The following is a 22767-nucleotide window of genomic DNA, read 5'->3' as shown; positions in this document are numbered from 1 at the left end:
ACACACGCTGGACACACGCTGGGCACACGCTGGACACACGCTGGGCACACGCTGGACACATGTTGGGCACATGCTGGACACATGTTGGACACATGCTGGACACACGCTGGACACATGCTGGGCACACGCTGGACACATGTTGGGCACACGCTGGACACATGCTGGGCACATGCTGGACACATGTTGGACACACGCTGGGCACAGTAAAGGCATCATGCTTGACTGTGTTAGAATAAGTGGCTCAGTCCTGTAAAGCTTTGATCTCTTTTGAATCAGAGCACATAAATCTAGATTTAGTGATACACTACAACGTGTGTGTGTGTGTGTGTGTGTGTGTGATGTGTGTGTGTGTGTGAGATGTGTGTGTGTGATGTGAGTGGGTGTCTTCTCCTGGTTCACCATCTTGCCATGGTGGAGAAGCTTGCATGTAACAATGATCCCAACAGCTATGTCGTCCGGAGCTTGGCTCCTGGTAGGGTCACCCAAGGTGGACAGGTCAAAGAGGAGGTTCCAAATGAAGTGTGATCCAACAAAGATCTCAACGGCAGAATTGGAGGACAATGTCTCCAGGTCACAATGGCAGTGAAGGCGGATGAAGGCTTCAGCAGAGGATGGTCCCCAATCGTGTTGGTTCTCCATGCCATTGGACTCTGGCCACCCCCTGCCAAGGACCTTGTGGTGGCTGCAGGAGCATCAGCCACGCCACCTAAAAAGCTGTCACACACAGGCGTCCTCCCATTATGCAGCTCCAGGATCGGCCTCTACGCCCACCTGAGGACCCAGAGGGGGGACGGTCACACTCGACCCCGGGTGACCACCGATGATGGTGTGTGTGTGTGTGTGCCCCAGCACTGTATTTGCATGTGTTAGCATGAAGAGAGAGGGAACGGCGGACGGTTTGTTTTCATGGTCAAACCTCCACATGTGTTCTTCTGAATTCACAGAGGAAACCAGGCCAACAAGCCCTGAAGAATGAAAGATAAAAGTCCAGACAGTCCTGCACTTGTATTCAAAAGGCAATTTGAGGCAGAGCTGCTCGGGACCATGTAGCGTTTCCACCAGGGTCATACCTCACCAGCTCCATTTTGTGCCCGAGAAATGACCTATTTCTGTGTGTAATTGCTATAGAAACGGCTAAACCAACCATGTAATTGAAAGCGTGCCACTTCCCCGGGGCCAGCGCAGTGCAGGGGCCCTGGATAAAGTAGAGGAGGGGGAGGAGGAGGAGTCGTGGACGCTTTGAGTGAAAAGACTGTGGAGGATGTGACGGCCTTGTCTTCAAGCCACCGAGACATCCCCGAAACAAATCAGATGCTTAGAAGCACATCAGGTGTAAACACGAGGGCGGTATGTATTTAGCGTAGGCCCCTTACTCCGCAGCTTACCAGCCGTGCATGCTCGCATTCGTTCCACATGCGCTCAGCTTTCCTCCTCCCCCCCACACCTACATTACACGGATCACACCCCCCGGGTTTTGATAGACACCTCTGTGTATTTTCAGATCATTCATTGTTGGTGGGGCAGCGCTCCTCCGCCGTGCCGTCTAATGACAGATTTAACACGATGCCGGCCGCCTGACATCACAACCTCCTGACAGCTCCTGAGGGTGCACACATCTGTACGTACCTGCAGCTTCATACCGTACACGCGAGCTCATAACACTCCTCCGGTGTCTGACGGTCGTTCAGCACACAGAGCTGGTCACCGCTGATCAGCTCTTGTGGGGGTTTCTTAAAGGGGTTTCTTAAAGGGGCCTTTTACAACCTGGGTCTCATTTCCATAGTTTGTCCCCTCATACATATCAGGTATAATGTCATGTTACTCACCGGCCTCATTCAGTAGATGTTGGACTCAGCTGTACCACGGTGTCTTATGAGACAACGGAACAGGAGTATTAAACCTGTCCTTTAAACAACAGCTCCCCCTAGTGTCTCACTCAGACTGTGTCCACGACTGTCCACCATCTACAACTTCTCTATGGTGCTGGCTGATGGTTTATGGACGTTAGTACTACCGATGGTATAAGTACAGGCTGCTACTTCCTGCAGGCTGAACCAGGGAGTAGATCAGCAACGTCATCCACCATTGCTCATACTGAACGTCTCAGGTAACTTTTAACCTTCACCTTGGTGTCCACCTCAGAAGACGGGGTTTAAACATGTGCTTTAACCAACACCGGGATCGCCGGTTCAAAAAGACTCAGCATGAGCCTTACAATCAGCTCTGCCTCCCCCTTCAGGTGTTTATTAACAAGGTCAGCATGGGCGTCTGGGTAGCGTAGCGGTCTATTCCGTTGCCTACCAACACGGGGATCGCCGGTTCGAATCCCCATGTTACCTCCGGCTCGGTCGGGCGTCTCTACTGACACAATTGGCCGTGTCTGCAGGTGGGAAGCCGGATGTGTGTGTCCTGGTTGCTGCACTAGCGCCTCCTCTGGTCGGTCGGGGGCACTTGTTCGACGGGGGAGGGGGAACTGGGGGGCATAGCGTGATCCACCCACACACTACCTCCCCCTGGTGAAACTCCTCACTGTCAGGTGAAAAGAAGAGGCTGGTAACTCCACATGTATGGAAGGAGGCATGTGGTAGTCTGCAGCCCTCCCCGGATCAGCAGAGGGGGTGGAGCAGAGACCGGGACGGCTCAGAAGGGTGGGGTAATAAGCCAAATACAATTGGGGAGGAAAGGGGGGCAAAAAAAAGAATACGTGGTTTAGATACTACTACTCCTACTACTACTACTACTACTACTACTACTTTCAGCTGCTGGCGTTAGGGGGCGCCACAGCGGATCATCCGTTTCCATCTCTTCCTGTCCTCTGCATCTTCCTCTGTCACACCAGCCACCTGCATGTCCTCCCTCACCACCTCCATAAACCTCCTCTTTGGCCTTCCTCTTCTCCTCTTCCCTGGCAGCTCCATATTCAGCATCCTTCTCCCAGTATACCCAGCATCTCTCCTCCACACATGTCCACACCATCTCCATCTTTTCTGTCTTGCTTTGTCTCCAAACCGTCCAACCTGAGCTGTCCCTCTAATGTATGTGGTTTAGATAACTGGGTTAAAGTGAACTTGTTGAAATCTGTTCAGTTGTCCCATAAGACACCGATGTAAAGCTGAGTCCTCTGAGTAAGAGAGACATGTAAAGCTGAGTCCTCTGAGTAAGAGAGACATGTAAAGCTGAGTCGTCTGAGTAAGTGAGACATGTAAAGCGGAGTCCTCTGAGTAAGTGAGACATGTAAAGCTGAGTCCTCTGAGTAAGAGAGACATGTAAAGCTGAGTCCTCTGAGTAAGAGAGACATGTAAAGCTGAGTCCTCTGAGTAAGTGAGACATGTAAAGCGGAGTCCTCTGAGTAAGTGAGACATGTAAAGCTGAGTCCTCTGAGTAAGAGACATGTAAAGCTGAGTCCTCTGAGTAAGAGAGACATGTAAAGCTGAGTCCTCTGAGTAAGAGAGACATGTAAAGCTGAGTCCTCTGAGTAAGAGAGACATGTAAAGCTGAGTCCTCTGAGTAAGAGAGACATGTAAAGCTGAGTCCTCTGAGTAAGAGAGACATGTAAAGCTGAGTCCTCTGAGTAAGTGAGACATGTAAAGCGGAGTCCTCTGAGTAAGTGAGACATGTAAAGCTGAGTCCTCTGAGTAAGAGAGACATGTAAAGCTGAGTCCTCTGAGTAAGTGAGACATGTAAAGCTGAGTCCTCTGAGTAAGCGAGACATGTAAAGCGGAGTCCTCTGAGTAAGCGAGACATGTAAAGCTGAGTCCTCTGAGTAAGCGAGACATGTAAAGCTGAGTCCTCTGAGTAAGCGAGACATGTAAAGCGGAGTCCTCTGAGTAAGTGAGACATGTAAAGCTGAGTCCTCTGAGTAAGTGAGACATGTAAAGCTGAGTCCTCTGAGTAAGTGAGACATGTAAAGCTGAGTCCTCTGAGTAAGCGAGACATGTAAAGCTGAGTCCTCTGAGTAAGTGAGACATGTAAAGCTGAGTCCTCTGAGTAAGTGAGACATGTAAAGCGGAGTCCTCTGAGTAAGTGAGACATGTAAAGCGGAGTCCTCTGAGTAAGAGAGACATGTAAAGCTGAGTCCTCTGAGTAAGTGAGACATGTAAAGCTGAGTCCTCTGAGTAAGAGACATGTAAAGCTGAGTCCTCTTAGTAAGTGAGACATGTAAAGCTGAGTCCTCTGAGTAAGAGACATGTAAAGCTGAGTCCTCTGAGTAAGTGAGACATGTAAAGCTGAGTCCTCTGAGTAAGTGAGACATGTAAAGCTGAGTCCTCTGAGTAAGTGAGACATGTAAAGCGGAGTCCTCTGAGTAAGAGAGACATGTAAAGCTGAGTCCTCTGAGTAAGAGAGACATGTAAAGCTGAGTCCTCTGAGTAAGAGACATGTAAAGCTGAGTCCTCTGAGTAAGTGACACATGTAAAGCTGAGTCCTCTGAGTAAGTGAGACATGTAAAGCGGAGTCCTCTGAGTAAGTGAGACATGTAAAGCGGAGTCCTCTGAGTAAGTGAGACATGTAAAGCTGAGTCCTCTGAGTAAGTGAGACATGTAAAGCGGAGTCCTCTGAGTAAGAGAGACATGTAAAGCTGAGTCCTCTGAGTAAGTGAGACATGTAAAGCTGAGTCCTCTGAGTAAGTGAGACATGTAAAGCGGAGTCCTCTGAGTAAGTGAGACATGTAAAGCGGAGTCCTCTGAGTAAGTGAGACATGTAAAGCGGAGTCCTCTGAGTAAGAGACATGTAAAGCGGAGTCCTCTGAGTAAGAGACATGTAAAGCTGAGTCCTCTTAGTAAGTGAGACATGTAAAGCGGAGTCCTCTGAGTAAGTGAGACATGTAAAGCTGAGTCCTCTGAGTAAGTGAGACATGTAAAGCGGAGTCCTCTGAGTAAGAGACATGTAAAGCGGAGTCCTCTGAGTAAGTGAGACATGTAAAGCGGAGTCCTCTGAGTAAGTGAGACATGTAAAGCGGAGTCCTCTGAGTAAGTGAGACATGTAAAGCGGAGTCCTCTGAGTAAGTGAGACATGTAAAGCGGAGTCCTCTGAGTAAGAGACATGTAAAGCTGAGTCCTCTGAGTAAGTGAGACATGTAAAGCGGAGTCCTCTGAGTAAGTGAGACATGTAAAGCGGAGTCCTCTGAGTAAGTGAGACATGTAAAGCTGAGTCCTCTGAGTAAGTGAGACATGTAAAGCGGAGTCCTCTGAGTAAGTGAGACATGTGAAGAGTCAAGACTGGGTCATGTGATGAGAGCTGACAGGACGTGTGAGGGTCTCGTGGAACATGTGATGTTAAACTCATGGAGGAGCACAGAAGGCTGACTGATGGACAGAGAAGACAGAAGATGTTACAGGAAATGGACACGGCGGTGATCAACGCTGACGACGTATTACACCAACACATCAGCACGTGAAACAAACCAACAAGAACACTATGATGAAGAAGAAATGGAAAAGAAAATGTGAAGCCATGGTAAAAACACAGAAGACAGATATTGATCTAAATGAATTATCCGTGGTGATGATATAAAATAAATTAATTATCCGTGGTGATGATAATAAATACATTAATTATCCGTGGTGATGATATAAAATAAATTAATTATCCGTGGTGATGATAATAAATACATTAATTATCCGTGGTGATGATATAAAATAAATTAATTATCCATGGTGATGATAATAAATACATTAATTATCCGTGGTGATGATATAAAATAAATTATCCGTGGTGATGATATAAAATAAATAAATTATCCGTGGTGATGATATAAAATTAATTAATTATCCGAGGTGATGATAATAGATAAATAAATTATCTGTGGTGATGATATAAAATAAATTAATTATCCGAGGTGATGATAATAGATAAATAAATTATCTGTGGTGATGATATAAAATAAATTAATTATCCGAGGTGATGATATAAAATAAATAAATTATCTGTGGTGATATTAATTATCCGTGGTGATGATATAAAATAAATTAATTATCTGTGGTGATATTAACTATCCGTGGTGGTGATATAAATTAATTATCTGTGGTGATATTAATTATCCGAGGTGATGATATAAATAAATTATCTGTGGTGATATTAATTATCCGTGGTGATGATATAAAATAAATTAATTATCTGTGGTGATATTAATTATCCGAGGTGATGATATAAATTAATTATCTGTGGTGATATTAATTATCCGTGGTGATGATATAAATTAATTATCTGTGGTGATATTAATTATCCGAGGTGATGATATAAAATAAATAAATTATCTGTGGTGATATTAATTATCCGTGGTGATGATATAAATTAATTATCCGAGGTGATGATAATTAATTATCCGTGGTGATGATATAGATTAATTATCCGTGGTGATGATATAAATTAATTATCCGAGGTCATGATAATAAATTAATTAATTATCCTTGGTGATGATATAAAATAAATTAATTATCCTAGGTGATAATATAAAATCATCCGTCTCACAGCTGCGTCTCTCAAGGTCAGTTTTTTTTTGTTCTCCCCAGTTGTATCCGGCCAGTTACCCCACTCTTCCGGGCCGTCCCGGTCTCTGCTCCACCCCCTCTGCTGAGCCGGGGAGGGCTGCAGACTACCACATGCCTCCTCCTATACATGTGGAGTCACCAGCCGCTTCTTTTCACCTGACAGTGAGGAGTTTCACCAGGGGGACGTAGCGCCTGGGAGGATCATGCTATTCCCCCCAGTTCCCCCTCCCCGTCGAACAGGCACCCTGTTCGACGGGGAGAGGGAACTGACCAGAGGAGGCGCTAGTGCAGCAACCAGGACACATACCCACATCTGGCTTCCCACCCGCAGACACGGCCGATTGTGTCTGTAGGGACGCCCGACCAAGCCAAAGGCAACATGGGGATTCGATCCGGCGATCTCTGTGTTGGTAGGCAACAGAATGGACCCCCACGCTACCCCGGACGCCCTCTGAAAGTCAGTTTTAATCAGGATGTCCTCATCATGGAGGACTCATGTAAACTATGTGAAGGGATCAGAGGACTCCCTGGGTGTCTTGTGTAAACGCTCTGACGCCACGTGGGCTCAGCACACGGCCAGTAAGACTGGGAGCACTGGGATGCAGCCCATCACATCAGGACACTGTTGGTCTGAGTCCTACTGGCGGCCTTCAGTCACTTTCCTCCAGCTGGTCTGTGAGGATGATTTGGGCTTCACGTGTTTTGTCTCTTCTGTACTGAAGAGTGACACCGGTGGAGTTTCTCAGCATTGAGTCTTGGTGACGTGCCCTGTGATGGCCTGGCGGCCTGTCCAGGGTGTCTTTCCGCCTGCCGCCCAGTGACTGCTGGGATAGGCTCCAGCATCCCCGCCACCCTGAGAGCAGGATAAGCGGTTTGGATGGATGGATGGATGGATGGATGGAGTCTGTGACGTCACACAGCAAAGAAACATGGCGTCTCCTGGTGGCGTTACAATGGACATACAGAAAGACTCAACTTACTTAAACCTTTTGTATGGACTCTCAGTATTAAAAGTTACCAACCCTGCATGCAGGCTGCTCATTTTACATTTACTATCACTTCAAGTCTCTCTTACACTGCTCACCTGACTGCTTCTAGCATCAGTTTACCTCTTTCTCCTTCTTTCCCTTTCTTCCTTGCATTTTTCCTACATCTTCTTAACCCCCCCCCCCCTCACCCGTAGCAGTAGGTGAGGCAGGCGGTGGCAGATAGCAGGCTGATGAGTGCCACCATGCAGGAGGCGATGGCCACATTCCTCCTCTTCTCCTGCTGGGTCCTCTGGAGCTCCCACCACTCCAGATCACTGAACTGACAGCGCTCGCCCATGTAGCCTGGAACACAGCTGAACACACGGCTCTTTTACAGTAACACACCACAGTGAAACGTCACAAACCATAAAGCTGCCATCCGTGACTTTTCTCCATTAATAAGTGGTCATGTGATCTGTTTAGAATGTGAGGAGGAGGATGATGATGATGATGTGGTGGTGGTGTTGTTGAACAGACAGTCAGTCTTCCAGTAGACCAGTGGTGTGATATATTGGATGGAGGAGACAGAGAGAAACAGAACTGCTGACTCTGATTTTCTGGGACTACAAACAAGGTGTAGCAGGACTACAAACCAGGTGTAGCAGGATAAACCAGGTGCAGCAGGACTACAAACCAGGTGTAGCAGGATAAACCAGGTGCAGCAGGACTACAAACAAGGTGTAGCAGCCATTGTGGCTGGTGTGCCATCAGCTCAGCAGGAAACAGTTCACCCCCTTGTAAAAATGGATGCTGGAACCAAAGCTAACACAGTCTGATGGAGTATAAACTACGTCACACTATATGGAACACTGTTATACAGTCATAGTGGTTGTCATGGACACATCAGCATCACGTCTCAGTCTTTTTTGCAACACGTGCATGTTTGCTGCTGCACCAGTGTCTGTCCTACCCAGTCAAAACACCTCAACAGCGGTATACAGCGGTGGAGAGAGTCTCCACCCATGGTGGAGATGACTGGTGGTGTTATGGAGCCTGACTCCATCATGCACATGGAGAACATAACTGTTTATTAACGGAGAAAAACCACAGAGGTCAGCTTTAAATGTTCAGCAGAAGGAAGAGGCTGTAAAACATAACAGCAGCTCTGACGTGGTGCTGAAGGGAAAACCCCTGGTGAAACACAACTCATTATGCACCACAGAGGAAACTGTAAAGGATTAGCAGCAACTTTCTAATCCCTGAACAAAACAGTCTGGAAATGAATGGGTTTTATTTAACGTTTTCTCTTTAAGATCATCACTAAAAAATAAAATAAATGAAAGACTTTACTTGATGAAAGCAATATGGATGAAAAGACAGGCGGAGGAATTTTAGTTTGCAATTGACCCATCATTTATTTTCTGAATATTACAGACTGTTCTGATTGCAAAGCATCATGTAACGCTATGGTGCATCACTTTCATCATCAGGGACAGAGAGACATCAGCCACAGACCAACACTACCATCTAGTGTCTGCATGCTGCACAGCAGTCCAGGTAAGAACACAGACGTCAATCAGTTCATCTGGACACAACGTTCACTGACAAACGTTTCATCCTCATCTGAAGTCTCCACTGACTGCAGGTACCCCACCCTTATAAACAATACACTGACTGCAGGTGTCCCCACCCTCATAAACAATACACTGACTGCAGGTACCCCACCCTTATACACAATACACTGACTGCAGGTACCCCACCCTTATACACAATACACTGACTGCAGGTGTCCCCACCCTCATAAACAATACACTGACTGCAGGTACCCCACCCTTATAAACAATACACTGACTGCAGGTACCCCACCCTTATAAACAATACACTGACTGCAGGTGTCCCCACCCTCATAAACAATACACTGACTGCAGGTGTCCCCACCCTTATAAACAATACAGTGACTGCAGGTACCCCCACCCTTATAAACAATACACTGACTGCAGGTACCCCACCCTTATAAACAATACAGTGACTGCAGGTACTCCACCCTTATAAACAATACAGTGACTGCAGGTACCCCACCCTTATAAACAATACAGTGACTGCAGGTACCCCACCCTTATAAACAATACACTGACTGCAGGTACCTCACCCTCATAAACAATACACTGACTGCAGGTACCCCACCCTTATACACAATACACTGACTGCAGGTGTCCCCACCCTCATAAACAATACACTGACTGCAGGTACCCCACCCTTATACACAATACAGTGACTGCAGGTACCCCACCCTTATACACAATACAGTGACTACAGGTACCCCACCCTTATAAACAATACACTGACTGCAGGTACCCCACCCTTATACACAATACAGTGACTGCAGGTACCCCACCCTTATAAACAATACAGTGACTGCAGGTACCCCCACCCTTATAAACAATACACTGACTGCAGGTACCCCACCCTTATACACAATACAGTGACTGCAGGTACCCCACCCTTATAAACAATACACTGACTGCAGGTGTCCCCACCCTCATAAACAATACACTGACTGCAGGTACCCCACCCTTATAAACAATACACTGACTGCAGGTACCCCACCCTCATAAACAATACACTGACTGCAGGGACCCCACCCTCATAAACAATACACTGACTGCAGGTACCCCACCCTTATACACAATACACTGACTGCAGGTACCCCACCCTTATACACAATACACTGACTGCAGGTACCCCACTTTTATACACAATACAGTGACTGCAGGTACCCCACCCTTATAAATAATACAGTGACTGCAGGTGCCCCACCCTTATAAACAGTACAGTGACTGCAGGTGTCCCCACCCTTATACACAATACAGTGACTGCAGGTACCCCACCCTTATAAACAATACAGTGACAGCAGGTGTCCCCACCCTTATAAACATTACAGTGACTGCAGGTGTCCCCACCCTTATAAACATTACAGTGACTGCAGGTGTCCCCACCCTTATAAACAATACAGTGACTGCAGGTGTCCCCACCCTTATAAACAATACAGTGACTGCAGGTACCCCACCCTTATAAACAATACAGTGACTGCAGGTACCCCACCCTTATAAAAAATACAGTGACTGCAGGTGTCCCCACCTTTATAAACAATACAGTGACTGCAGGTGTCCCCACCTTTATAAACAATACAGTGACTGCAGGTACCCCCACCCTTATAAACAATACAGTGACTGCAGGTTGTTTATAAGGGTGGGGACACCTGCAGTCACTGTATTGTTTATAAGGGTGGGGGTACCTGCAGTCAGGTGAGACTGAAGAGGTCACTTAGATCAGTGTTTCCCAACCCAGTCCTCAATGAACCCCTATGCTGCAGATTTTCTTTGCAACCCTGAATAGGTACCTGTTTGTAGATATTCAACCAATCAGCAATGAATTATGTCAGATGTTGCACACCTTGCATAATTAAGTGCTGTGAGAAGATTGGTTGAGTAAGTACAAGCAGGGCTACCTATGCAGGGTTACAATGAAAATCTGCAGGATAGGGGTTCCTTTAGGACTGGGTTGGGAAACACTGACTTAGATGATGATGAAACGTTTCTGTCAATAAACGTTGAGTCCAGATGAACTGATTCAACCTTCTGTGACTATCATGTGGTGTTGTACTGATAAGGCAGAGAACAGTGAAACATGCCGTACTCATCTGACACACATCCCAGTGACCGGGGTGACAGATGTAGTGATGATGGATAGTTTTGTTTTTTTTAGGATAGTAGATTACACAACTCATTGGCTGACAAAATGCCAACATGTTCACCTCTCTCTCATATATATAAACTCAGAACAAAAAGTAAGGAAATGTGTGTTTGGTAGGTTATGTCTTTGTTGTATCAATGCTTCTTGGCAATAAATCTTCTATCAGGCAGCTGATTGTCAGAACCTGGGGTACCAGAAGCTCAACACAAGGGTCAATAGCAACAGCAAAATAAGCTGTTTGGCATTGGCAGAGAAGATTTGGCGAATGTTTCATGGGCGCAACCCACATACTGAGCTCTGCTGCTCATCCCACAAATGCATGTTCCTTACACATGTGGCCCATTTAAAAGGCAAATAAACAGGCTTTCCAACGGTATAAGATTTATTGCCAAGAAGCATTGTTACAACAAAGACATAATCTACCACACACATTTCCTTTCTTTTTGTGCTAAGTATATGTAAATGTGTGTGTTTGTGTGTGTGTGTGTGTATGTATGGATTTCAAGGGTCATTAAACGTTATGTGATGAAGGGTTAGATTTTTCTCTACAATCCCACAGAGGATATTCAATTCATCTCTGTGAGGGAAACTTTGTGAGACCTTTACAAAACGATAAGCTAACAGTAAACTGTCAAACTAAGGTTGTCAATCACACTCACGGGTCACAGGTAAGGGGTTATTTACTTGCAAGCATAGGAGTCTATTTCAGGGAAGTAGAAGCAAACACCCTGGTAGAGGCAGTAGGACTGGTGGGTCAGTGGACAGCTCTCCACCGTCCGGTTCATTCCAGGCTGGTTGTGGATGTCAGCAGGGCTGCTGGTGGTCGCCCATGCAGAGGTGGTCTCCAGCTCTGGGGAATCGGGTGTATTTTAACAAAGTGAGGTAACATAAGGGACATCATATCATCACCAGAGTGTACATACATGTCACAATTGTGTTTACTTACTATCGTGTAGTATGTCATTATTCATAATGGTATTCCTCCTTTAAGATGGCGGCTACAAGCCATACATAATTGGTGTGATAAGCTCATATACTCATTATGGATTGGACAAATATGATATATGGGTCATGCAGGAAACTTCACCTTTTACACCTTTCACTTCTAGTGTTTTTATGGTGGTGCTGCATGCTAATGTTAAAAACATTTTGACTGTCTTGATCCATGCTCAATAATTCAGGTAAGGAAATCAGAAGTTTGAACCAGTTCATGTGGACTCAATGTTTACTGACAAACGTTTCATCATCAGCTAAGAGACCTCTTCAGTCTCACCTGACTGCAGGTACCCCCACTCTTATAAACAATACAGTGGCATAACCACCCAAACCAACCACCAGTTTCATATGCAAATATGGATGTGGGGGCAGTATTATAGGCAGAGGCATGGGGGCGCTATGGGTTCCCCAGTCTCACCTGTAGTGGACAACTTGTGTATGGAGGAAATGGAAAAGAGGCTCTGATGTCCTATCCAGGGACACCACCTAGCCATTGGTTCAGATTTGTGGACGACACCTGGGTTGAAATTAAAGCACAGGATGTAGCACATTTCACCGACCACATGAACTCTGTGGACACCACATGAAGTTCACCAGGGAGGATGTGGAACATGACAGGTTGGTCTTCTTACACTGTGACATTACAGTTGGTGATGGGGGACATTTGATTGTTGATGTTTACCATAAACCAACACATACTGATCAGTACTTAAGGTTTGACTCTCATCATCCACTGGAGCACAAACCAGGAGTCATCAGGACACTGGACCACCGAGCTGACAATGTCCCCACCGACACAGCGGCCGGGGAAGGGGAGAAACCCCACATTAAACAGGTCCTGGTCAAGTGTGTTTATCATAACTGGGCGTTTGTCAAAACCAGGAAGACGCCCAAACAGTGCACCAGCTGATCGAAGAGAAGAGAAAAGGAGGACAACAGCTGTTTAAGTGTAAACCAGTGGTGATTCTGTATGTGGTGGGAGTGTTGGAATAGTTGAAATGCGTATTTTCCAAACACCACATCTCAGTTGCTTTCAAACCCCAAACCACACTGCACCAGAAATTAGTCCACCGCAAGGACCAGGTCCCCCAGCACAAACAGAGCAATATAGTGTAGCTGTTAAGTGCCCGAGGATTGCCGTGACTTGTACATCCGGGAAACTAAACAGACGCTGGCCAACAGGATGACACAACACAGGAGAGCTAACACGTCAGACCAGGACTCCACAGTCTACACCATCTACACAGGCTACACCATCTACACAGGCTACACCATCTACAGGCCAGTGGGGTGGGGGTACCTGCAGGCAGGTGAGACGGAGGAGGTCACTGAGATGATGATGAGACGTTTCTCAGTAAACGTTGAGTCCAGATGAACTGATTCAACCTTCTGTAACATTCTGTTGATTCTGATTTGATCTGGTCAACATGTTGAGTTGTGGAAATACACAGAAACAATGAACCATGAAGGATCTTGTCTACTGTTCACACACCTTGACAGGTGAGGCCGTTACCATGGTAACTGGCCCTGCACTTGCACAGATATCTTCCCAATGTGTTCTGGCATTCTGCGTTTCTGTCACATTTGTGTGTCCCACTTTTACACTCATCGATATCTGCAAAAGGAGAAATGACAACTGTGCACTTTGAAATTAAGTGTGTAGTCTCCCAGCCTGCCGTTCAGTGACTGCTGGGATAGACTCCAGCATCCCAACGACCCTGAGAGCAGGATAAGCAGTTAAGTTAATGGATGGATAGATGGATAAACAAATAATGTGTTCTTTTTTTTGTGGATCTTTTCTCCCCAGTTGTATCCGTCCAATTACCCCATCCTTCCGAGCCATCCTGGTCTCTGCTCCACCCCCTCTGCTGATCCAGGGAGGGCTGCAGACTACCACATGCCTCCTCCCATACATGTGGAGTCACCAGCCGCTTCTTTTCACCTGACAGTGAGGAGTTTCACTAGGGGGTCACGCTGTTCCCCTCAGTTCCCCGTCCCCCCTGAACAGGCATCCCAACCCACCAGAAGAGGCACTAGTGCAGCGACCAGGACACATACCCACATCCGGCTTCCCACCCGCAGACACGGCCAATTGTGTCTGTAGGGACGCCTGACCAAGCCGGAGGTAACGCGGGGATTCGATCCAGTGATTCCTGTGTTGGTAGGCGACAGAATAGACGCCACGCCACCTGGACGCCCAGAAGTAGGTGCTTTGAGTAATTGATTGATTAGACACATCACATCACACCTCAGTGAGGCCGGGGGAAGAAACTGTCCTTGTGTCTGGTTGTTATTTCTTTGATTGCTTGGAGTTTTCTGAGAGTTTGGAATACGTTACCAAGTCTACAAAGTTCTCAGGTGTACTGCAGGTAGACAGAAGATTTCCTACCTGTACAGCGATGTCCTTCACCTGTGAAGCCAGGCCGACACTGACAGAGATATCCTCCCACCGTGTTCACACACTCTGAACTCTGACCACTGCATTCAGACAAACCCAGAACACACTCCTCCACGTCTGCAAGGCCAAGAGGGAAAAATACATCTTTGCATTGACATTTCAAGCCACCTAGATGACACATTTCACCACAGCAGGGTCCAGTGTGCTGGTAGACTGGATCACGATCTGGTTCAAAGACACGTCAGCAGGACTCCTGGCTGCTGAAGGGTAGAAACTGGCTCATCAGGGATTCAAATCTGAGCTCAAGTATTCAGGAAATCATGATTTTCCTTGCAGAATGATTTGTCAGTATTATATGTACACAGTTCAACTGATCTTCCCAGACCAGCAGTAGTACATCAAACTGGCCACAAATCAATGATACTACAGTACATGCCTGTTCATATGTGCTGTTGTGTAGCTCTACAGGATGTCCATCCATCCATCCATCCATTATCCAAGCCGCTGATCCCAATCGGGGTCACGGGGATGCTGGAGCCTATCCCAGCAGCCATTGGGCAGCAGGCAGGCAGACAACCTGGACAGGCTGCCAGGCCATCACAGGGCCCCCCCACCCCCACACACACACACATTCACACCTACTGAAAATTTAGTACGGTGAGTCACCTGACCTACATGTCTTTGGACTGTGGGGGGAAACTGGAGCCCCTGGGGGAAACCCACGCAGACACGGGGAGAACATGCAAACTCCACACAGAGGACGACCCGGGACGACCCACCAAGGTTGGTCTACCCCAGGGCTTGAACCAAGGACCTCCTTTGTCATCACTTATATCACTTTTAATTCCCACCATTAATGCCTTTACTTCCTTAACATCCATTATCCAAACCGCTTATCCTGCTCTCAGGGTCACGGGGATGCTGGAGCCTATCCCAGCAATCATTGGGTGGCAGGCGGAGCGACACCCTGGACAGGCTGCCAGGCCATCACAGGGCCCACACACACACATACACAAACATTCACACCTAGGGACAATTTAGTACGGCCGATTCACCTGACCTACATGTGTTTGGACTGTGGGAGGAAACCGGAGCCCCCAGAGGAAACCCACATAGACACGAAGAGAACATGCAAACTCCACACAGAGGACAACCTGGGACGACCCCCAATGTTGGACTACCCTTAGCCTCGAACTCAGGACCTTCTTGCTGTGAAGCGACCACGCTAACCACTGCGCCACCATGCCCCCCCTTCCGTATCATATTCTTCTAAATTTAACAGATCAGCATTGAACTTCCAATATTTTTTTCCGCATTTATAATTACTATCTGCTTTCAGTGCAACTTTCTACAGTTCACTTCAGTTTCTACAGGATGTGCGCCCTGTTAAAACCGTCAGGGTTGGAGTTTCTATTCCTACAAAGCCTTCCCAAACTTACTCGTCTATCAGGCCTCGCTGCACATGGACGGTAAGATGTGCACTGAAATACCCACCCACACACAGCTGGCCGTCTCCCGTGAAGCCCTCCAGACACCGACAGGCGGGGCCGCCAGCGCCCAGGAGACACTGCGCGTTCACATCGCACCTCAGTGAGTAACACTCATCTTGGTCTGACAGGAAAATAACAGCAAAGAAATATAATATTACAGAAAACAGCATCTTAACAGTTTAGACAGTTTCATGTTATGCTGCTTTCACTGAGAGCTGGGAGGGAGAGAGACGGACCTGAGAGCTGGGAGGGAGAGAGACGGACCTGAGAGCTGGGAGGGAGAGAGACGGACCTGAGAGCTGGGAGGGAGAGAGACGGACCTGAGAGCTGGGAGGGAGAGAGACGGACCTGAGAGCTGGGAGGGAGAGAGACGGACCTGAGAGCTGGGAGGGAAAGAGACGGACCTGAGAGCTGGGAGGGAAAGAGACGGACCTGAGAGCTGGGAGGGAGAGAGACGGACCTGAGAGCTGGGAGGGAGAGAGACGGACCTGAGAGCTGGGAGGGAAAGAGACGGACCTGAGAGCTGGGAGGGAAAGAGACGGACCTGAGAGCTGGGAGGGAAAGAGACTGACCTGAGAGCTGGGAGGAAAAGAGACGGACCTGAGAGCTGGGAGGGAAAGAGACGGACCTGAGAGCTGGGGGGGAAAGAGACGGACCTGAGAGCTGGGGGGGAAAGAGACGGACCTGAGAGCTGGGAGGGAAAGAGACGGACCTGAGAGCTGGGAGGGAAAGAGACGGACCTGAGAGCTGGGAGGGAAAGAGACTGACCTGAGAGCTGGGAGGGAGAGAGACGGACCTGAGAGCTGGGAGGGAGAGAGACGGACCTGAGAGCTGGGAGGGAAAGAGACGGACCTGAGAGCTGGGAGGGAAAGAGACGGACCTGAGAGCTGGGAGGGAAAGAGACGGACCTGAGAGCTGGGAGGGAGAGAGACGGACCTGAGAGCTGGGAGGGAAAGAGACGGACCTGAGAGCTGGGAGGGAAAGAGACGGACCTGAGAGCTGGGAGGGAGAGAGACGGACCTGAGAGCTGGGAGGGAGAGAGACGGACCTGAGAGCTGGGAGGGAGAGAGACGGACCTGAGAGCTGGGAGGGAAAGAGACGGACCTGAGAGCTGGGAGGGAAAGAGACTGACCTGAGAGCTGGGAGGGAAAGAGACGGACCTGAGAGCTGGGAGGGAAAGAGACGGACCTGAGAGCTGGGGGGGAAAGAGACGGACCTGAGAGCTGGGGGGGAAAGAGACGGACCTGAGAGCTGGGAGGGAAAGAGACGGACCTGAGAGCTGGGAGGGAAAGAGACGGACCTGAGAGCTGGGAGGGAAAGAGACGGACCTGAGAGCTGGGGGGGAAAGAGACGGACCTGAGAGCTGGGAGGGAAAGAGACGGACCTGAGAGCTGGGAGGGAAAGAGACGGACCTGAGAGCTGGGGGGGAAAGAGACGGACCTGAGAGCTGGGGGGGAAAGAGACGGACCTGAGAGCTGGGGGGGAAAGAGACGGACCTGAGAGCTGGGAGGGAAAGAGACGGACCTGAGAGCTGGGAGGGAGAGAGACGGACCTGAGAGCTGGGAGGGAGAGAGACGGACCTGAGAGCTGGGAGGGAGAGAGACGGACCTGAGAGCTGGGAGGGAGAGAGACGGACCTGAGAGCTGGGAGGGAAAGAGACGGACCTGAGAGCTGGGAGGGAAAGAGACGGACCTGAGAGCTGGGAGGGAAAGAGACGGACCTGAGAGCTGGGAGGGAGAGAGACGGACCTGAGAGCTGGGAGGGAGAGAGACGGACCTGAGAGCTGGGAGGGAGAGAGACGGACCTGAGAGCTGGGAGGGAAAGAGACGGACCTGAGAGCTGGTAGGGAAAGAGACGGACCTGAGAGCTAGGGGGGAAAGAGACGGACCTGAGAGCTGGGAGGGAGAGAGACGGACCTGAGAGCTGGGAGGGAAAGAGACGGACCTGAGAGCTGGGAGGGAGAGAGACGGACCTGAGAGCTGGGAGGGAGAGAGACTGACCTGAGAGCTGGGAGGGAGAGAGACGGACCTGAGAGCTGGGAGGGAGAGAGACGGACCTGAGAGCTGGGAGGGAAAGAGACGGACCTGAGAGCTGGGAGGGAAAGAGACGGACCTGAGAGCTGGGAGGGAAAGAGACGGACCTGAGAGCTGGGAGGGAAAGAGACGGACCTGAGAGCTGGGAGGGAAAGAGACGGACCTGAGAGCTGGGAGGGAGAGAGACGGACCTGAGAGCTGGGAGGGAAAGAGACGGACCTGAGAGCTGGGAGGGAAAGAGACGGACCTGAGAGCTGGGAGGGAGAGAGACGGACCTGAGAGCTGGGAGGGAGAGAGACGGACCTGAGAGCTGGGAGGGAGAGAGACGGACCTGAGAGCTGGGAGGGAAAGAGACGGACCTGAGAGCTGGGAGGGAGAGAGACGGACCTGAGAGCTGGGAGGGAGAGAGACGGACCTGAGAGCTGGGAGGGAAAGAGACGGACCTGAGAGCTGGGAGGGAAAGAGACGGACCTGAGAGCTGGGAGGGAAAGAGACGGACCTGAGAGCTGGGAGGGAAAGAGACGGACCTGAGAGCTGGGAGGGAAAGAGACGGACCTGAGAGCTGGGAGGGAGAGAGACGGACCTGAGAGCTGGGAGGGAGAGAGACGGACCTGAGAGCTGGGAGGGAGAGAGACGGACCTGAGAGCTGGGAGGGAGAGAGACGGACCTGAGAGCTGGGAGGGAAAGAGACGGACCTGAGAGCTGGGAGGGAGAGAGACGGACCTGAGAGCTGGGAGGGAGAGAGACGGACCTGAGAGCTGGGAGGGAAAGAGACGGACCTGAGAGCTGGGGGGGAAAGAGACGGACCTGAGAGCTGGGGGGGAAAGAGACGGACCTGAGAGCTGGGAGGGAAAGAGACGGACCTGAGAGCTGGGAGGGAAAGAGACGGACCTGAGAGCTGGGAGGGAAAGAGACGGACCTGAGAGCTGGGGGGGAAAGAGACGGACCTGAGAGCTGGGAGGGAAAGAGACGGACCTGAGAGCTGGGAGGGAAAGAGACGGACCTGAGAGCTGGGGGGGAAAGAGACGGACCTGAGAGCTGGGGGGGAAAGAGACGGACCTGAGAGCTGGGGGGGAAAGAGACGGACCTGAGAGCTGGGAGGGAAAGAGACGGACCTGAGAGCTGGGAGGGAGAGAGACGGACCTGAGAGCTGGGAGGGAGAGAGACGGACCTGAGAGCTGGGAGGGAGAGAGACGGACCTGAGAGCTGGGAGGGAGAGAGACGGACCTGAGAGCTGGGAGGGAGAGAGACGGACCTGAGAGCTGGGAGGGAAAGAGACGGACCTGAGAGCTGGGAGGGAAAGAGACGGACCTGAGAGCTGGGAGGGAAAGAGACGGACCTGAGAGCTGGGAGGGAGAGAGACGGACCTGAGAGCTGGGAGGGAGAGAGACGGACCTGAGAGCTGGGAGGGAGAGAGACGGACCTGAGAGCTGGGAGGGAAAGAGACGGACCTGAGAGCTGGTAGGGAAAGAGACGGACCTGAGAGCTAGGGGGGAAAGAGACGGACCTGAGAGCTGGGAGGGAGAGAGACGGACCTGAGAGCTGGGAGGGAAAGAGACGGACCTGAGAGCTGGGAGGGAAAGAGACGGACCTGAGAGCTGGGAGGGAGAGAGACTGACCTGAGAGCTGGGAGGGAGAGAGACGGACCTGAGAGCTGGGAGGGAGAGAGACGGACCTGAGAGCTGGGAGGGAAAGAGACGGACCTGAGAGCTGGGAGGGAAAGAGACGGACCTGAGAGCTGGGAGGGAAAGAGACGGACCTGAGAGCTAGGGGGGAGAGAGACGGACCTGAGAGCTGGGAGGGAGAGAGACGGACCTGAGAGCTGGGAGGGAGAGAGACGGACCTGAGAGCTGGGAGGGAAAGAGACGGACCTGAGAGCTGGGAGGGAAAGAGACGGACCTGAGAGCTGGGAGGGAAAGAGACGGACCTGAGAGCTGGGAGGGAAAGAGACGGACCTGAGAGCTGGGAGGGAGAGAGACGGACCTGAGAGCTGGGAGGGAGAGAGACGGACCTGAGAGCTGGGAGGGAAAGAGACGGACCTGAGAGCTGGGAGGGAAAGAGACGGACCTGAGAGCTGGGAGGGAGAGAGACGGACCTGAGAGCTGGGAGGGAGAGAGACGGACCTGAGAGCTGGGAGGGAGAGAGACGGACCTGAGAGCTGGGAGGGAAAGAGACGGACCTGAGAGCTGGGAGGGAAAGAGACGGACCTGAGAGCTGGGAGGGAGAGAGACGGACCTGAGAGCTGGGAGGGAAAGAGACGGACCTGAGAGCTGGGAGGGAAAGAGACGGACCTGAGAGCTGGGAGGGAAAGAGACGGACCTGAGAGCTGGGAGGGAAAGAGACGGACCTGAGAGCTGGGAGGGAAAGAGACGGACCTGAGAGCTGGGAGGGAGAGAGACGGACCTGAGAGCTGGGAGGGAGAGAGACGGACCTGAGAGCTGGGAGGGAGAGAGACGGACCTGAGAGCTGGGAGGGAAAGAGACGGACCTGAGAGCTGGGAGGGAAAGAGACGGACCTGAGAGCTGGGAGGGAGAGAGACAGACCTGAGAGGGTCATTCTAGCTGACAACTAACTAATTCCTAGGACATTGAGTCAGTTCATCTGGACACAACTGTTATTGACAGATACTTTTCATCATCATCTAAGTGACCTCTTCAGTCTCACCTGACTGCAGGTGTCCCCACCCTTATAAACAATACAGTGACTGCAGGTGTCCCCACCCTTATAAACAATACAGTGACTGCAGGTGCCCCACCCTTATAAACAATACAGTGACTGCAGGTACCCCACCCTTATAAACAATACAGTGACTGCATGTGCCCCACCCTTATAAACAATACAGTGACTGCAGGTACCCCACCCTTATAAACAATACAGTGACTGCAGGTGCCCCACCCTTATAAACAATACAGTGACTGCAGGTGCCCCACTCTTATAAACAATACAGTGACTGCAGGTGTCCCCACCCTTATAAACAATACAGTCACTGCAGGTGCCCCCACCCTTATAAACAATACAGTGACTGCAGGTGTCCCCACCCTTATAAACAATACAGTCACTGCAGGTGCCCCCACCCTTATAAACAATACAGTGACTGCAGGTGTCCCCACCCTTATAAACAATACAGTACTGTGTACGTTGCAGTCCAACAGTTTTCTGGCAAGACCTGAAAGAATCTCTGTAATAACTAACCTACAGTGCTGTCTCCAAACCATATAACATACACTACCATCTTGTAAACCTTCCTTTTAACTCTTGCTGGTACCCTTCTGTCACAAATCACTCCTGACACTCTTCTCCACCCACACCACCCTGCCTGCACTCTCTTCTTCACCTCTCTTCTGCACTCCCCGTTACTTTGGACAGTTGACCCCAAGTATTTTAACTCATCCACCTTCATCACCTCTACTCCTTACATCCTGACCATTCCACTGTCCTTCCTCTCATTCACTCATAGGTATTCCATCTCGCTCCTACTGACTTTCATTCCTCTTCTCTCCAGTGCATACCTCCACCTCTCCAGGCTCTCCTCAACCTGCACCCTACTCTCCCTACAGACCACAATGTCATCCGCAAACATCATCGTCCATGGAGACTCCTGCCTGATCTCGTCCGTCAACCTGTCCATCACCACTGCAAACAAGAGAGGGTTCAGAGCCGATCCTTGATCTAATCCCACCTCCACCTTGAACCCATCTGTCATTCCAACCACACACACCTCACCACTGTCACACTGCCCTCCTACATATCCTGCACCACTGCTACATACTTCTCTGCAACTCCCAACTTCCTCATACAAAATTGCAGAAATGGACAGCAGTATGTTTATTATAGTGAGACAAATGTTTCTTTCTGCAGAAACGTAATATGCCAACATGTGACTCTGGTGACTGGGTTGTCACGCATAAGGTGAACTGGGCAAACTGAGCCTCACTGGTGATGTCATGACCGTTCAAGGTGATGTGTGCTATTTGGATGCATCTGCTCTCCACATTAGTTAATGGGAAGGATTGGCATATCACCTGCACGCAAAATTGGACATTGGAACATGTACCGCACGCAGTTTGAAAATGTAAAGTTGTGTTTTTTGTAGGCAGACTGAAGAGACCGGGCTGGACAAACGGTCAACTGTTACCTGCCACCATCTTCTCTGAGAGGACTGTTGGCTCTCTGCCTTCCTCCGAGTCCTCCACTTCATCACTTGAGAGCCGGGGTGTAGCCGGAGAAACACCGTCACTGCTGAGGGTTTTGTTTTTGATTGATACTTTGTCCCCGGACTCTAAATAATGAATACAGTTAAGACAGAATACGTTACAATCTCCTGATTCTTTATCTTTTTATATCAACTATTGTTCCATGATATTAAGTGTGTAGAGTCCCATCCTCTAAATAATGTTATATCCATTCCCTACTTACACACTTATTCTTAAACATCATGTTGCTAGGACTTTTGTTTCAAATGAGAAACCGCTTGAGGTAATTTGCTTGGATGTGTAAACTTATTGGGCATATAATAACGTGATCCAGTTCTGATGACCCCTCAACCTAACTCCAGTCAGTCTCACTAAACTTATTGGGCATATAATAACGTGATCCAGTTCTGATGACCCCTCAACCTAACTCCAGTCAGTCTCACTAAAC

At 49.7% G+C, this 22767-nt stretch overlaps 1 protein-coding gene across 1 annotated transcript in view; it reads right to left on the bottom strand.

The window, feature by feature from the left end:
• egf (epidermal growth factor) overlaps positions 1-22767 on the bottom strand; it is a 116272-nt gene that overhangs the window by 25481 nt on the left and 68024 nt on the right. The window contains exons 16-19 of the mRNA XM_056296711.1: positions 22262-22405; positions 16098-16214; positions 11894-12059; positions 7666-7830 (exon numbers count right to left, since the gene is read on the bottom strand). Coding sequence (XP_056152686.1) covers positions 7666-7830; positions 11894-12059; positions 16098-16214; positions 22262-22405 — 592 coding nt within the window. The remainder of the gene's footprint in view (positions 1-7665; positions 7831-11893; positions 12060-16097; positions 16215-22261; positions 22406-22767) is intronic.

This window comes from Lampris incognitus, chromosome 1 (genome assembly GCF_029633865.1).
Source record: "Lampris incognitus isolate fLamInc1 chromosome 1, fLamInc1.hap2, whole genome shotgun sequence".
NCBI lineage: Eukaryota > Metazoa > Chordata > Actinopteri > Lampriformes > Lampridae > Lampris > Lampris incognitus.
This window is presented reverse-complemented; position numbering and strand designations above follow the sequence as displayed.